The 17,005-nt window shown below is 35.7% G+C and overlaps 1 protein-coding gene and 1 pseudogene across 3 annotated transcripts in view; both read left to right on the top strand.

The window, feature by feature from the left end:
- Nucleotides 1-13,714, top strand: part of TLK1 (tousled like kinase 1) — a 197,327-nt gene extending 183,613 nt beyond the window's left edge. For all 3 annotated transcript variants that reach the window (XM_059928082.1, XM_059928081.1, XM_059928083.1), the window contains 6 exons: nucleotides 9-98; nucleotides 258-427; nucleotides 750-885; nucleotides 3,990-4,101; nucleotides 5,533-5,640; nucleotides 10,438-13,714. In XM_059928082.1, coding sequence (XP_059784065.1) covers nucleotides 9-98; nucleotides 258-427; nucleotides 750-885; nucleotides 3,990-4,101; nucleotides 5,533-5,640; nucleotides 10,438-10,614 — 793 coding nt within the window. In that variant the 3' untranslated portion in view covers nucleotides 10,615-13,714. The remainder of the gene's footprint in view (nucleotides 1-8; nucleotides 99-257; nucleotides 428-749; nucleotides 886-3,989; nucleotides 4,102-5,532; nucleotides 5,641-10,437) is intronic.
- A 218-nt stretch (nucleotides 13,715-13,932) lies between these two features.
- On the top strand, nucleotides 13,933-16,478 carry LOC132368541 (elongin-C-like; annotated as a pseudogene).
- The last annotated feature ends 527 nt before the right edge of the window (nucleotides 16,479-17,005 follow it).

Genomic DNA, 17,005 nt, shown 5'->3' with positions numbered 1-17,005 from the left:
TCTCGTAGACATGCCTGCAGAGAGTATAGAATACACAAAGAACTGGATCACCCCAGAATAGTTAAACTCTATGATTATTTCTCCTTGGATACAGATACGTAAGTGAATATAAAAGGATTTATTTTTTAAGAAAAGACATGTTGGCTTTTGCTTCCCCTATTCCATAGTGATGATATAAATACTCTTCATTTGTCCATTGTGATTCTGAATTATTGGATAATATTTTATGTCTGATTTTTTTCTCTTCTCCATTGTAGGTTTTGTACAGTGTTAGAATACTGTGAAGGCAATGACTTGGATTTCTATCTGAAGCAACATAAATTAATGTCAGAGAAAGAAGCTAGGTCTATTGTAATGCAGATTGTAAATGCACTAAGATATCTCAATGAAATCAAACCCCCTATTATACATTATGATCTTAAACCAGGTAATTAATAAAATTTTTGTCTAAATAATTTAAGCTTTAAAGATTGTAATTTTTAAATGTCATACTTATTAAGTTATCTGAAAATACGCTTTTTGGTTTAGTTTTTAAAAGTCAGTGGAATACTAGTGGTAGTATCTGAAGTGTTTTTAAAATTTTTATCACTACATTTTAAAACTATATTTTAAATGTATATTTTAATTATATTAAATTTTTACATATGTATGTCAAGTGTGTTATTTATTTCCCAAAAGTCCAGCTTTAGTAGTAAAGATAATGTTTTTCATTTATGTGTCATTAAAAGAAATTTATACTTTGTTCTTAGGAAACATCCTTCTGGTAGATGGAACAGCATGTGGAGAAATCAAAATAACTGATTTTGGTCTGTCCAAGATTATGGATGATGACAGCTATGGTGTAGATGGAATGGATCTAACTTCCCAAGGGGCAGGCACTTACTGGTAAGTGTATTATTAAAAACACCAAAATTATCTAGATTAGTGCCCAGTCTTTTTAATGAGAGTTTATTTTCCCATACCTTTGAGATTACTGTGGTGCGATGAGAGTACTGATATGAAGTCTCTGAGTTGAGAGACTACTGTCATCAGTCCTGTTTTCTCATCTGGTCTTAACTGTAACTATCAGCAAACCGGAGGAAGAAAAACTTGGCATCAGCACATGACTACCAGCTAGTTCCCTACCAGCCAGAAACTCCTAACATGGAGAATTTGTGAATCTTGTTCTGTAATGTTAGAGTGATGTTTATCATGAGTAATGATACTTAATATAATATCTTAGCTATTAAAAGCAATAACTAATAAGCATTAAGCCCTCCCTGTAGAGGTTCTGTGGTTACAGTTTTTGTTTAAGATGGATGTTTTGTCGATAATGAATGAAAGAGAAATTTGGTAAAATCTTGGTCTTTGGCCTTAACGCTCAAAAATCTTTTTAATAACTTCATACATACAGATATAAATCTAGATAGAACCATAGATTCACTGATATGAGTCTAAATGAATGTCATTCCCTTCAGAGTTACCTACGTGTTGACAAAAATTACTTCACTGTGAATTTTCAAAGTTAGTATCAAATTTGCCAAAGTGGAGAACATAGACTATAAAATTTCAAAACAAATTTAGTTTTCAGAATAAATTAGTTTAGCAAAAGGAGTGAAATCTTAAATGGAAGGGAGATAACTACTCAGCTTCACTGAGCAGGATGGTGACTACAAACATAAATGTGACATTAGAGTTTTTAGAACAATCTTCACATAGCCTGGGCAGTAATAACCAATTCTATAAAATGCCACAGGTTTATGTAGACTTTACTTCTCAGAATAAGGATTAGTCATGTTCCATGTATTCATTTAAAGCCAGTTTAGAGTTTCAAATTATGCTCGTGGCATTTTTTAGGAATATAAATGAAGATAATAATGTATCATAATTTTCTTTCAATATATATTCTTTCTTTAAAAATCTATCATTCAAACTAGTAACTCCTTAAAAGTCAGTACCCTCAGTCAGTAGTCTTTAGACTTTTAGCAACAAGGCTCCTTTTTTCACCACAAAATCTTAGAATCCTAATAAAACCAACAAAAATAAGGCTTCTTGGTAGAACCCTGTATTCTGTGGCAGACAGCTTGAAAACCATGTTCTAAGTAATAGATCATCCTTCCTCTGCAGAGACTCCCACCTTACTGTTTCCCTCTCACTCTGGCTTCCCTAGTGTAGGGCAGGGCAAGGAAACTTCCCCCTGACAGATGGGCATGAGACAGGGAAGCGTATGTTTAGGGTGCTGTGCAGGAAGCAGATATAGTCGTGGCATTTCCATGTTAGGAACCTGGAATTATATACTTCTTGTAGAAACAGCGTTCCACAAAATGGTTAGTTTTTTATTCATATTAGTTTTTTAGCTATGTATTTGGTAAACGATGTCCTATACAAACTTTTAGAATATAGGTATGTAGTGCTTTTACACATCATCCTCAGAAGCTTAAACTATTTGTCAGTATCACTTAGAAGAAAACGAGTTTTGTTTCTCCCTTCCTCTTGGGTCTCAAATGCAAGCATCCACTAAATCCTGCTGGTCATTTTCCCCGAGTAGCTTTGGTATCTATTCCTACACTTCCTCTCCTTGCTTATACCCTTTTTTTTACCTTGAGAGACGGTATAGCACAGTGTTTAAGAGTCATTCTTGTTTCAGTTACACACACATAAACCTACAGAAAATATATACTTTTATTCATAAAACAAATCTGGCTTTTTACTTGATTTGGAGGGTAGGAAAGGATTTACATCACAAATAAGTTATTGGTCATCTGTGAATGTTCTGCTGAAATTTAAACGATTTTAGCATAGTGAGTATAAAACTAAAAAAAAAGAGTAGCTTCCCATTTAGCTGTATTATTCCTTTTCAGGACTTTGTAGTTTATCTAAATTTTTGAAGTGTGAGATGCTTGCATCCTGATGGAGCTTTTTATCAATACATATAACCTAAGGTTATAAGTAAAAATTTATTTACTTATATGTATTTTTACCTTTTAAATAAATTTTACAATCTATTTTTACCTTTTCTTTATCTAAAATTATGAATTTATAAATAAAAATAGTATTTTTGAATGCTCCATATATTTCTGATGCTGCTACTGTTTAAAACTACAATGAATTAACGCTGTAATGGAGGTAACATCTGTCTGGAGGGAAGCAGAGAAGGCTTGTGAAAGTTGGGCGGGTCTTGAAGAAGAAAGGCATAAGAGGTTGTCATATTCAGAAGCATGTGGGGGAAGCACAGTGTAGTGGAACCAAGTGAATCGGCTTTGCCTAGCCAGTTTGAGGGGCTGGGGTTCAGGAGAAGAGATTTTGGAAATTTAAGTTGCTGCTAGATTAGGACAGGTCTCGTATTACAAGCAAGAGATATGAGGTCTTGCCTGGGCAGTGAGTGAGGTTGAGGTTCTTTAAACAAAAGAACTGGCTGATCAGATGTGTATTTTAGGAAGAGAACTGCCTACAGTTTGAAGATTGGTGAAGGGGGATAGGAGAGGATTTCTTCTATTAGTAGATACTTACTTACTCAGATTAGAACATTGTAATTTCTAATGATAATTTGTCACTTCTGTAGATCATACACTACAGAAATGTATATAAGTTGACCCTTGAACAGTGCAGGGGCACCGGCCCTCTGCACAGTCAAAAATCTGAGTATAGCTTGGAGTTGCCCTTCATATACGTGGTTCCTACACATGCCCGAAATTCAACCAATCAGGGATTGTGTAGTGCTGCAGTATTTACTATTGAAAAAAATCCTCATATAAGTGGACCCGTGCAGTTTGACCCGTGTTGGAAAAGGGTCAACTGTATATTACACACTTTAACCACAAAGTTGTTTGTTTTGGCTCTAAAGTCAAATGATACAGGGATATAAATGCTTTAAAAGTTAGGACTTTAATCAGTGAAAATCACCTAAGGTTTTCGTATGGATAAAATGAGTGTTCTAAGATTTTACATTTAGAAGGTTTTAAATTATAAATTGTTAATATCCTTTCCTTTTTTTCTCCCCAAAAAACTAGGTATTTACCTCCTGAGTGTTTTGTAGTTGGAAAGGAACCACCGAAGATTTCCAACAAGGTTGATGTGTGGTCAGTCGGAGTCATCTTCTTTCAGTGTCTTTATGGTAGAAAAGTAAGTTCAAGTATAACAGATTCAGCTATATGGAGATAAGTTGAATTTTCCCCTCTTAAAGTTTCATTAACTTGAAGTCAGTTTAGTCAAGAATTCCAAGAATGGAGACCTGGTTGAGGCAACAACAAAAAAACCCAAAATAACCGTTTATTTGGGGTTAGGAGCAGCCTGGGAAGCAGAAATACATGAAAGCACTTGAATTGTGTTCCGCTGGACTACAAAAGCGGGGGAGGGTGCTTATAGGCAAAAAACTGCAAGCTTACACAAATTGTCAAGAATTAGGATTGGAGCTGGCAAGAAGTAAGGGTGCTTGTTAAGCAAAGATTGGGGTTTGAAATGATTACATAGTTGGTGGGGGGGACTTTGAAAGTACAAGGTTGCAGCTGGCAATTGCTAGCAGATACGGTTTTGAAAATATCTAGTGGTTTCCTTTTAGTTTGATACAGTTCAGAAAGTTCAGGTTTTCTGTGATGCAGGAATGTGTCTGAAACCACATCCACAATGGCCACCCAGCTCCATTTTGGATGCCTGAACCATGGTTACTCCATTTGATTTTTTAAATGATCTTAAATATATTATCACTTCCTAAAATTTCTGTGGATCAGAGTTATTTTAATGTCACAACAGCTTCTTTGGCCTGCTCTTTGCCTTTTTTCTTTTAAGGAGGAGAATTAACCTGTTAACAGTGCTAACGTTTTTCTGTTGCTAGGAACAAAGGAGTCAAAACTGTTCATGATCCTCCATTCTCTCCACTTCCTCACCTCCTCTACCCCATTCCCACCCAACACACACAGTTTGGCCTGAGCATGTTTCCCCCTGTGCTTCCTCAGGGAAATTCCATCAAACTTAGTACTAATTTTTCCCAAACCTCTCTTTACATTGAAGTCAGAACTATAAGCTACCATAGATATCCTTATCCCATTCAGTCCCTCCATCAGTGTGAAAAGAGAGATTCAGGGACTTGTCTGGGAATTCACTGCATGTTAGGACCAAACCCAGAGCTGTTTCATTTAAGTTAGTGTGTCATACTCAAGGTATTTTACTCTTTGGACTTTTCACAGATGTTTCCACTACTTCTCCATCATCTCTTCTCTAATTAAACTTAAATTTTAAACATTCAGAATAAAATTTTAAATTTTTTTGTTTTTATTTTTATCTTAATTAATTACTTATATTGCAATGGTATGATTTTTCTATTGCTTAGTCACAATGTTTTGGCTATGCTAAGGATTGATCAGATGCTCTTCCTCAGCCTGCTATCAGTTATAACCTTGTTTCTATGAGAATGCATCCCAGCTTGCAAGTAACTGAGAATAAGATTTTTTTAGAACACAAATCATTTGCATCTTGGGGACTCTCTGATAATATCTCTGTTTAAATATTTTGTGAGATAAATTTCTCAACATTTTATTCATTTTCTTTTTTTTTAAGCCATTTGGTCACAATCAATCTCAACAAGACATTCTTCAAGAAAATACAATATTAAAAGCCACAGATGTCCAGTTCCCTGTAAAACCGGTTGTAAGCAGTGAAGCAAAGGTACTCAATTTATGAAAATAAGCTTTGTGAAGTAAATTTTTGATTTCATAAATTGTGCTTAAAACAAAGTAAGTACTTGTTAAATAAGTAAGTAAGTAAGTAAAGCAAAAGGGATTGCAGCCACAGGAAAATCTGTCCAGTAGGGGCTGGTGATTTGCTCTGGAGGAGAGTTGCTTTAGGCCTTTGGTTGTGATAGTTTTTAAGGACGCAAATATGGTCTGTGATTCTTTTAAGAAGCCAGGCAAAGGAGAACATAATCTACGATTACATTTACATAAAGTTCAAAACAAGCAGAACTCAATTATGGTGTTTAAAAGTCAGGATAGCTGTTACCCCAATAGATTGGGGGCAGATCCAGTGCCTGAAAGTGGGCATGAAGAGTCTTTCTTAGGAGTTCTGATAAAGTTCTTTTTCTTGATCTGTTTGCCAGTTATATAGATATATTCACTTTGTGCTGTACACTCTATGCTCAACAGGAAGAAAAAATATTAGGGCAAAATGGCATCATACCCTTTGGCCAAACTAAATTGACAGTAAAGTGGAATGAGGGTGAAAGGAGTGTTTTACAGAAGACAAATTCCAGAAAAAGAAGACTCTAGAATTTTGTAGGGAGAAATGCAGTATTCCACATTCAACACAGTTACAGGCACGCCTCCTCAGAGATATTGTGGGTTCGTTTCTGTACCACTGCAATAAAGCGAATATTGCAATAAAGAAGTCACACATAGTTTTTGGTTTCCCGGTGCATATAAAAGTTATGTTTACATTATAATGTAGTCTGTTAAGTGTGCAATAGCATTATGTTTAAAAAAAATAATGTACATACCTTAATTAAAAATACTTGCTTGCTAAAAACTGTTAACCATCCTCTGAGCCTTCAGCCAGTAGTAATCTTTTTGCTTGTGGAGGGTCTTGCCTTGCTGTTGACGGCTGCTGACTGAGCAGGGTGGTGGCTGCTGAGGCAATTTCTTGGACTCTTCCTTTCATGAACCATTTCTCTGTAGCATGCAGTGCTGTTTGAAAGAAGTTCTACTGTGGGTAAAAAGCTTTCAAAATTGGAGTCCTCTTAAACCCTGCCACTGCTTTATGAACTAAGTTTATGTAATATTCTAAATCCTTTGTTGTCATTTCAGCAATTAAGTTTGCAGTCTTACATGGGTGCAGCTCATGACATCCCCCAAACAATTACAATAGTAACAAAAATCACTGATCACCATAACAAATATAATAATGATGGAAAGTTTGAAATATTGCTAGAATTACCAAATGTGACACAGAGACACAAAGTGAGCAAAGTGAGCTGTTGGAAAAATGGTGCTGATAGATTTGCTCAACATGGGGTTGCCACAAACCTTGAATTTGTAAAAAAAACTGCAGTATTTGCAAAGTGCAGTAGAACAAGGTGTGCCTGTGTTGGAAGTCCTAGCCAGAACAGTTAGGCAAGAAAAAGAAGTAAAAGGCATACAAATCAGAAAGGAAGAAGTAAAACTGTCACTATCTGCAGATAACATCATTTTATATATAAAAACCCTTAAGACACCACCAAAAAAGTTGTGGGATATGAAATCAATGCAACAAATTTTTGTGTATTTCTATATACTAATAATAAAAGAGCAGAAGGAGAAATTAAGAAAACAATCCCAGGGACTTCCCTGGCAGTCCAGTGGTTAGGACTTGGCGCTTTCACTGCTGGGGCCCAGGTTCGATCCCTGGTTGGGGTGCAGCCAAAGAGAAAAGAAAACAATCCCATTTACAGTTGCATCAGAAAGAATAAAACTATAAGACATTGATGAAAGAAATTGAAGAAGGCACAAGTAAATGGAAAGATTTCCATGTTCATGGATTGGAAGAATTAATGTTAAGATGTCCATACTACTAAAAGCAATCTACAGATTCAATGCAATCCCTATCAAAATTCCAACGGTATTTTTCACAGAAATAGAGCAAACAGTCCTAAAATTCATATGGAAACATGAAAGACCCAAATAGTCAAAGCCATCTTGAGAACAAAGCTGAAGGCCTCATGCTCCATGATTTCAAACTACATTTCAAAGCTATAATATTCAAAACAGTACAATATGCTGCGGAGCAACTAAGCCCGTGTGCCACAACTACTGAGCCTGTGCTCTAGAGCCCACAAGCCACAACTACTGAAGCCTGCGTGCCTAGAGCCTGTGCTCCACAACAAGAGAAGCCACCACAATGAGAAGGCAGCACACCACAACAAAGAGTAGCCCCTGCTCGCCACAACTAGAGAAAGCCCACATGCAGCAACAAAGACCCAACACAACCAAAAATAAATAAATAAATTAAATTGATTCTTTAAAAAAAAAAAAAAAGTATGGTATTGGCATAAAAATACACAGATCAATGGAACATAATTGAGAGCCCTGAATAAACCCACACATATATGGTCAATTTATGACAAAGAAGGCGAGAATATACAATGGGGAAAGGGTGGTCTCTTCAATAAATGGTGTTGGGAAAACTAGACAGCCACATAAACAAGAATGAAACTGGACCACTATCTTATGTCATACACAAAAAGTAACTCAAAATGGATGACAGTCTTGAACTTAAGACTAGAAATCATAAAACTCCTAAAAGAAAACATAGGTGGTAAGCTCCTTGGCATAGGTCTTGGTGAGGATTTTTTGTATTTGACAACAAAAGCAAAGGCAACAAAAGTAAAAGTAAACAAGTGGGACTGCATCAAATGAAAAATCTGCATGGCAAAGGAAACCATGAACAAAATGAAAAGACAACTTACCAAACGGGAAAAATATTTGGAAATCATACCTGATAAGGGATTAATATCCAAAATATATAAAGAAATCAAACAATCCGATTAAAAACAGAGGATCTGAATAGGTTTTTTCCCAAGGAGGACCTATATATGGTCAACAGGTGCATGAAAAGGTGCTCAACATCACTCATAATCAGGGAAATCAAAATCAAAATCACCTCATACCTGTAGAATAGCTATTATCAAAAAGACAAGAAATGAGTGTTGGCAAGGATGTGGAGACAAGGGAACCTGTGTGCACTGTTGGTGGGATTGTGAATTGGTGCAGCCAATATGGAAAACAATGTGGAGGTTCGTCGGAAAATTAAAAATAGAACTACCATATGATCCAGCAATTCTACTTTTGAGTATTTGAAGAAAACCAAAACATTAACTCAAAATGAAATCTGCACCCCCATGATCGTTGCAGCATTATTTACAATACCCAAGACATGGAAGCAACCTTAGGTGTCCATCGTGGGATGAATGGATAAAGAAAATGTGGTGTGTGTGTGTATATATACATATATAAAATGGAATACTGTTCAGCCATTAAACAAAAGGAAATCTTGCCATTATATGTGGAATCTTAAAAAACAACAAACAGAAAAAAACCCAAGCTCACAGATACAGAGAAGAGATTGGTGGTTGCCAGAGGCGGGTGGTGGGGGGGGGAATGGGTGAAGGGGGACAAAAGGTACAAACTTCCAGTTATATAAGTCATGGGGATGTAATGAATAGCCTGGGGATTATAGTTAATAATACTATATTGCATATTTGAAAGTTGCTAAGAGTAGATCTTAAAAGTTCTCATCACAAGAAAAACAATTTTGTAACTACATATGGTGACAGATGTTAACTAGACAATTGTGGTGATCTTTTCACAATACAAATGTTGAATCATTATGTTGTATATCTGAAACTAATATGTCATTTTTTTTTTAATTACCATATGATCCAGCATTTCTACTTCTAGGTAGATACCAAAAAAAAGTAGAAGCAAGGACTCAGATATTTATATACCAACATTCACAGCAGCATTATTCACAATAGTTAAAAGGTAGAAACAATCCAAATGTCAACCAAGAGATAAATGGGTAAACAAAATGTAGTACGTACATGCAATGGGATATTATTCAGCCTTAAAAATGAATGAAATTCTGATGCATGCTACAACATGGATGACTCAAACATCATGCTAAGTGAAAGACACAAAAGGACAAATAAATATTGTATGATTCCACTCATATAAGGTACCTAGAATAGCCAGATCATAAAGGAAGTTACCAAGGGCTGGGGGAAGGAAGAATGGGGAGATACTGTTTAATAGGTACAGAATTTCAGTTTTAGATGATGAAAAAGTTCTGCAGATGGATAGTGGTGATGTTGTACAGCAATGTGAATGTACTTAATGTCACTGAATTGTACACTCAAGGCTTAAAATGCTAATTTTTATGTTATGTATATTTTAATCTCAATAAAAATTAAGGAAAAAAATGCAGCTTTCCAGCAATAAGTTTAAATGGTAGCAATAGTATTTAGATTGTAAAGTGAACTACTAGGGGGCTGTGAGTTGAGAGTTGAATTTGGAGTGATAATTTTATTGCTACAATTTTTTTTTAATTTATTTTACTTATTTATTTTTGGCTGTGTTGGGTCTTCGTTGCTGCACGTGGGCTTTCTCTAGTTGTGGCAAGTGGGGGCTACTCTTCATTGCAGAGCACGGGCTATAGAGCGCAGGCTCAGTAGTTGTGGTGCACGGGCTTAGTTGCTCCGCGGCATGTGGGATCTTCCCAGACCAGGGCTCGAACCTGTGTCCCCTGCATTGGCAGGCGGATTCTTAACCACTGCACCACCAGGGAAGCCCTATTGCTACAATTTCTTAAAAAATTTGAATCCCCAGTGAAGTGAAATCTATTTATTGTCTTAAATGTGTCCATCATCTGTAGTATTTAGTTGACTGATATTTAGAAGAGGAAAAGATTTTAATTGCTAACTTTTTTTTTTTTAAGGCCTTTATAAGACGCTGTTTGGCATACCGAAAAGAAGATAGGTTTGATGTGCACCAACTGGCAAATGACCCCTACCTTCTCCCACACATGAGAAGATCCAATTCTTCAGGAAACTTACACATGGTTGGGCTGACAGCATCCCCTACACCCCCTTCCTCAAGCATAATTACTTACTGACTTTCCTCCAAAATTGGCATGATGTCTTTGAATTGCTTCCAGATGCATACTTGAGTTTGAGAGCTTTTGAGTGTTTTTGTTGTTTTCTTTTTTACACAGGATATGGTTGAGAACTGTTTGTGAACTGAAGTTCTTCATAGCATCGTTTGTATGAGAGTGGCTCATGGACAGTGAATAAATGTACACTTTTGACTGTAATCTTGAGCAGTGAAGGGTGACTGCCTGTTGCACAGAAACAGGAATACCATGTTAAGATAAAAGAAAAATGTTTTTTTGGGGGAACACTGTAAATAACGTTTATAATACTTAAATACATTTGGTTGTTACTAGAGAGTTCTAATATGAAGGGTGGTTTTTCATTATTTAAAAACACATGGAAAAAATATGAGACATATTTCTAACACAGGAACTATCTAGTGCCTGGATACATTCTTCAGCATTTAGCAGTTTATCTGCTGCAACCAAAGTAAGAACTGAATGACAGTGACAGTTGTGTTTTATAGTAATAGAATGTGAGAGTTAGAATCGTTGGACAAAGTTGTTAGACTTTTGTCATTTGCCTATTCTGGCTTTTACCAAGTTGTACCTCGAAATCACATGTCTGCTTTTTTCACTGGTCATGTTAAAGGGAGAGCTATTCCTAGATACATTACACCTTTGACAAAGTGAGCTGCTTGTTTTGAAATCAGTTGAACTCACTAAATTATAATATCTCCAGTGTTCTCAACATGTTAGAATTGTGAACAGGTATTTTTCTTTTGTTACCAGGCCTTGTTCATTCAAACAAGTGACAATACGTAACCAAATGCAGACCAGTTCTATGCAGGATAATGATAAATTCCCTTCTAGCTCTATTGTAAATTGTGTACAGATGTCGTATTTCAATTACCAAGTTTCAGCAGCTTATTCTTGTACAAATGTTTAAAAATATGGCTTTTCTAATTGGATATTGTATTTTTTTTAAGTCTTCTTGAAGGCGCTTTAATTGCTGCTAAATGATGTTGCTTCTTTGCTAAAAAAATCAAATGACCTCCTTAAAGGTGCAAGTTGACTGTACATTATAGAGAGATTATTAAAAGCAGGCATTTATTAACAATCAAGGCATGTAAAAATGATCCGTGTTGGACATAAAGAGCTCTCGAAATCAGTTTCTTGGTTTCTAGGGCTGTGGAGCACATATATACTAGATTTATAAATTGTTCATGGTAATTCTACATTTCTAGAAGGTTCTTATCAGCAAGGTGGGATGATGGTCCCTCAAACGAGTTTCTTGTGGTTTGTACAGATTTGTTAAAATGTGAACATTTTCTAACTGCCTTGTATGGTAGAAACCATTATTTTTCAGGATGCTGTATTTCACTCCTCTAAGAAATTTCTTTATCATCACATTCATAATGCTGATACTTACATGTAAATTGTCCATGTTGCTGAAAAAGGAGGCTATGCTTACCACAGATTCCCCTTAATATTGTACAGTTAAACCATGGCTCTTTGTTCTTTCATTGTACATAGACACATTGTCTCTTTAAGATGCTGCTGAAATTGTAGAGAATGTAGCCAAAACAGTAATAAACAATGACAGTTAAAATTTAAAGACTATGAAGTTACATTTGAAGGGAGCTTTCAAGATTTAGGACATTGACTGACTCGGCTCCTTAAGAATTAACTGAATAAATTCTTGAAGTATACTTCAAGATAAGTATGAAGCATTTCAAGCTGTTAAAGTGTACCTAATAACCATTATCAAAGCTAATCCTGGGTAAGTAACACTTAGCCCTATTGGGAATGGTTTAATGGCTATACCTGTTCCTCTGTAGATTAAGATAGAAATCCTATTAAAAAAAATATTGACGTGGTACTGGAATGTTTGTTAGCATCAATTGAGTGCTTTAGGTGCTGTCGGCCAATTTTTCAATTTTGTTTGAGTTTTCATCTTTCTGAATCCTAAAATACTATGTTCATATAGTAACAGTTATTTGAAGTCCTGAATTAAAAGAAAATACCCAGTTTGTTTAAAATTTTGGTGAGATATTTAAGTGGATGTGTACAGCTAACATGAGATTGAAGAAGTGGTACAGACCTAGATCAAGATCATTGGTCTTGACCACACTATTTTCAAATGAATGAAAGTGACTGCTACTGTCAAAATGCAGAAAAGGAGGAAAACAAGCCATAAAATAAAAGTGCTTCCCTGGGTTTAGGTAATCATCTGTTTAGAGTCCAAGATGTATAGGCAGTAAATCAGTTTAGAGACCATCTATTCCTCCTAAAGTTTTTCCAAAGAAATGATACAGATTTGGGGTAGTATGCCCATATCCCAGCAGGTACAAGATAGCTCTAATTGAGCCAAAGTGAGTACTGTTACCTTCACCTGGGAAACTGGTATTTGTCACTAAGTAGTTTCAGTCACTCTGGCAATCTTTGGCTCTAACATCTTGAAGCTTACATTGTTTTTTGGTCTCCTGAATTCTGTCCTCAGAATTAAAGTATTTCCTATATCCCTAAGACAGTAGCCAAGGTCTTCTCCCTTTAAGCACTGCAAGGTAAATGTACAGTTTTTGCATAGAATTTGAAATCTTTGGTATGAATTAGCTTTAGTGCATGCATGTTGAGAGGAAGTAAGTGTAGAAACCACCCTAATTTATTAAGTCTGGAGTTGGGTAGATATTTGGTTGTTTTTCACAAATAAAGTTTCAAGTCTATTTTTTACTTGCCGCCATCCCCTGCTCCTTAAAAATAATTTTCAATTTAAATAATAGTACATACAATGTGAACAGATACTTCTACAAATACCTCATTACATGAAACCAAAATGGTAGAATTTCAGTGAAACAAATTTAACGAGTATATTGTGTTTTGCTGTTGATCGTTACTTATTAAATGCAATAATGCTGATTACCATCAGATGTTATTAGCTATGTTTTGCAGTGGTAGTGCAGATGGTCCAGTCCTATTAGATTGTGAGTTTACTCTTAGAATTTACATTACCGTTTGATTTGTGTGAAAAAGACAGCCTTAACTCTTAGTCCTTTAAAATCACATTGGCACGTCTTACTCTAATCCCACTTTAAATTTTGACATGTTACCTGATCATTTTCCTCCCCAGCTTAATCTGTTTCAAAAAGTGTTTTAGCAGCTAGTTTTTAAATAAAATTGTTAGAATTCTAGTTTTGGATTTCAGGAATTCTATAACAGTTTTAGAATTTCTATAACTTATCTGTTGATTTGAATTACAACATACACATCTCCATTTACCTTCCCCTGCTTTCATTTCCCTCCTTTTTTTCTTTTTTTTTGAGGATTTTTCTCCCTGGGAATTCTTGGATTTTTGAATGGGAAAGATTTGAGTAAATGTATATAAACTAACTTCAAAACGATTGCGTAGAGCCAGAGGAGAACTTAGAAGAGTCATCTTTCATTAGGATCAAAATGCATAGTTTTCACCTGGAAATCCTCACTCATTTAAAATACTAGAGATGTAGGTTACCTACATACCTATGACTGTTTTTAAAAAGGCAGTAACAATAATACTGGTTAAGAATTCATATTTTAGAACCAGATTCTTTGGGCTTAAATGTTGACTGCCATTTACTACCTGTGTTTCAGGTTTCTCATCTGAAAATGAAGATAACAGTGCGACCATACAGAGTGGTTGCAAGGAGTAAATTAGCTCACATATATAAAGTCCAGCACGTTGTAATACCATGTATATAAAGCTGCTGTTATTCTTTTTTAAGACGCAAAAATTATTCTATTGCTTTTATCCTACATATAAGATGCAGTCTACTTTGCTTCCTGTGATAAATTATTTTCCTTTAAGAAACAGTTTTACAATACTTCATTCATTTCAAATGATGATTAGATTACCTGAAAAGGGAAGGTGGTGGGGTGCAGCAACAAGAAAAAGTAACTCTGTCTCAACTGTAATTACCCAAAGGATCATACCTTAACCATTTAGGCTATTTCATCAGAGGAAATTCTACTGTACATCCCAGGGTTTTCCTTGATAGTAGCAACCATTTGATGTAGGATAGGTGGTATTATCCCAGTTTTACAGAGGGGGAAACAGTTGGAGAAAAGAAATAACTTGGTAAGACCACATAACTAGTAAATGACATCAGAACTAAAGCCTGGATTTTGGAGTCCTAGAGCCAGGTTCTTACCATGCTAACATTTCGCTTGCCTCTTTATTATAAAACTTGTTTACTGTGTTAAATTATCATGATTCTTCAAAATGACAAAAATGAACAGATAGAAACATAATTGTCACCATAAAAGAGCAAATATAAAGAATTCTTCAATTGTTAGATCAGGAGTGCCACCTGAGCTGTGCCTTGATGGCTGGCTGTGAGTCATGTTAGAGAGGGGCTTCTGTCCAGATTCATTCTAGGCAAGGCAGAGAGTGGGTCACAGACCTTTTCCTGTTCTCACACTTGTTTTTCATTGCATTTTAAATTTAAGTCAACAATCAGATTAGGTTCTGCTTAACTTGCAGGGATCAGTTCACCTTTCTCCTCCTCAGCCCACTTTCATGAGCATAGAAGGTAATATTCTCCTTCCTCTCCCTGCAATGGTACTGGTTGGTCTCTAATAAGAAATCTGGAAAACTGACTCTATTAAGTCAAAAACTTGAGAAAGTCTTATAAATCTAATGAAATTACCTGTGTGTGGTGCTCCAGTGCCAAGATCACAAATGAGTAATCCTGACTTCATCAAGTGACTCTCACTTTGATTTTTAAAAGTCTGTTTGTAATTAAAATTTTCTATAAATATGTGATCCATTTTCATCTGAAGAACTTAGGCTGTTCCCATAACCAAATATCTAAGCTAAACAGTAGACGTGCATGACCAGCACCCCACTGTTCTTGGTGGAGTATATGGTATATTTGGTTTAAATACCATTGACATGATCAGATGATGAGGATTTTTTTCTAGGATGGGACAAACTTAGATACTAAAATTACCTGATCTAAAGAATGAGTATGGCTGATTTATGTCATTCATATTGATCCTATTTCATCTCTTTATGCCTGCTAATGACCAAATTCATAACTTCCTTTTAAGGAGGTATTCAGAAGAATAAAAAAGTGGGGAAAGTCTGGGTTTTGAAGTCTGACCTGACTTTGCACCTGACTTTGCACCTGGCTTTGCTACTTAATAATTGGGAAAGTCTGGGTTTTGAAGTCTGACCTGACTTTGCACCTGACTTTGCACCTGGCTTTGCTACTTAATAATTGGATGACCTTAGAGAAGTCACTGACTAACCTCTCTCGGCTTACCTTCCACATCTGTAAAGTGTATATATTAATAGTACTTGCGGGGAGGCAGCTGGGGGTGGGGCCTGGTGTAGTGACTGGCAGTGCGCGGGGACCCAGTACAGTGGCTGCGGGGCTGAAGAGAAGCTACTAAAGTTCCTGTGGACGCAAAGTAGAATTTCATGGATGGAGAAGAGAAAACCTCTGGTGGCTGTGAGGGCCCTGATGCCCATGTATGTCAAATTGATATCTTCGGATTGTCATGAATTTATTGTAAAAAGAGAACATGCGCTAACATCAGGACAAAAAAGGCATGTTGAGTGGCCCAGGTCAGTTTGCTGAGAACAAAACTAATGAAGTCAATTTTAGAGAGATCCCTTCACATGTGCTGTCAAAAGTATGCATGTATTTTACCTACAAGGTTTGCTACACTAACAGCTCCACGGAGATTCCTGAATTTCCAGTTGCACCTGAAATTGCACTGGAACTGCTGATGGCTGCAAACTTCCTAGATTGTTAAATAAAATAAATTATAATAAACTGTTAACTTTTTTCAGTATTTAATACCTGTAGTTAGTAGTTTTTTCGTATATAGCATGTTGCCTGTGTGCAATTGAACTTTAAAGTTCGTTGCAAAGCAGATTACCTTCTGTTCTTTTGCATAGCAATCAGTTGAAATTTGTTTGCTACATCAACAAATTAAGGACATTTTTACAAATTGAGAAATAAACAAATATGCCAACTCGTAGGTGGTTTTGCCTTATCCTTTGGATGTGATTTTTAAAATTAGAACAGTGGTGATATAGTAAATGCTGAAATTTAGGCATAAATTCAACACGTTCTACAGGTAAATAATGGGGCTACATGTTTTTATGTTTTTAGTGTTGTTTTAAAAACCTGATCTTATAGCTGTCATTAGCATTACTAGACGTATGCAACTGCATATAATTGCATTATAAACATATTTATAACTTAGCCAAAATATTGATTTTTATAACTGTCAAAGACAGAGTTGAAATTTCTTACGTGTCTTTTGATAAACTGCAGTATTGTTTAAGTGTATCTTGTCTTTTTGTTTATTGCTACAATTTAAGAACTTTATTTAAAATCAATTTTGGAAGATTACTAGGTACAGC

The sequence above is a fragment of the Balaenoptera ricei genome, chromosome 7, assembly GCF_028023285.1.
Source record: "Balaenoptera ricei isolate mBalRic1 chromosome 7, mBalRic1.hap2, whole genome shotgun sequence".
NCBI lineage: Eukaryota > Metazoa > Chordata > Mammalia > Artiodactyla > Balaenopteridae > Balaenoptera > Balaenoptera ricei.
Note: the sequence above shows the minus strand (reverse complement) of the source record. Positions and strands in the feature narration are given on the sequence as shown.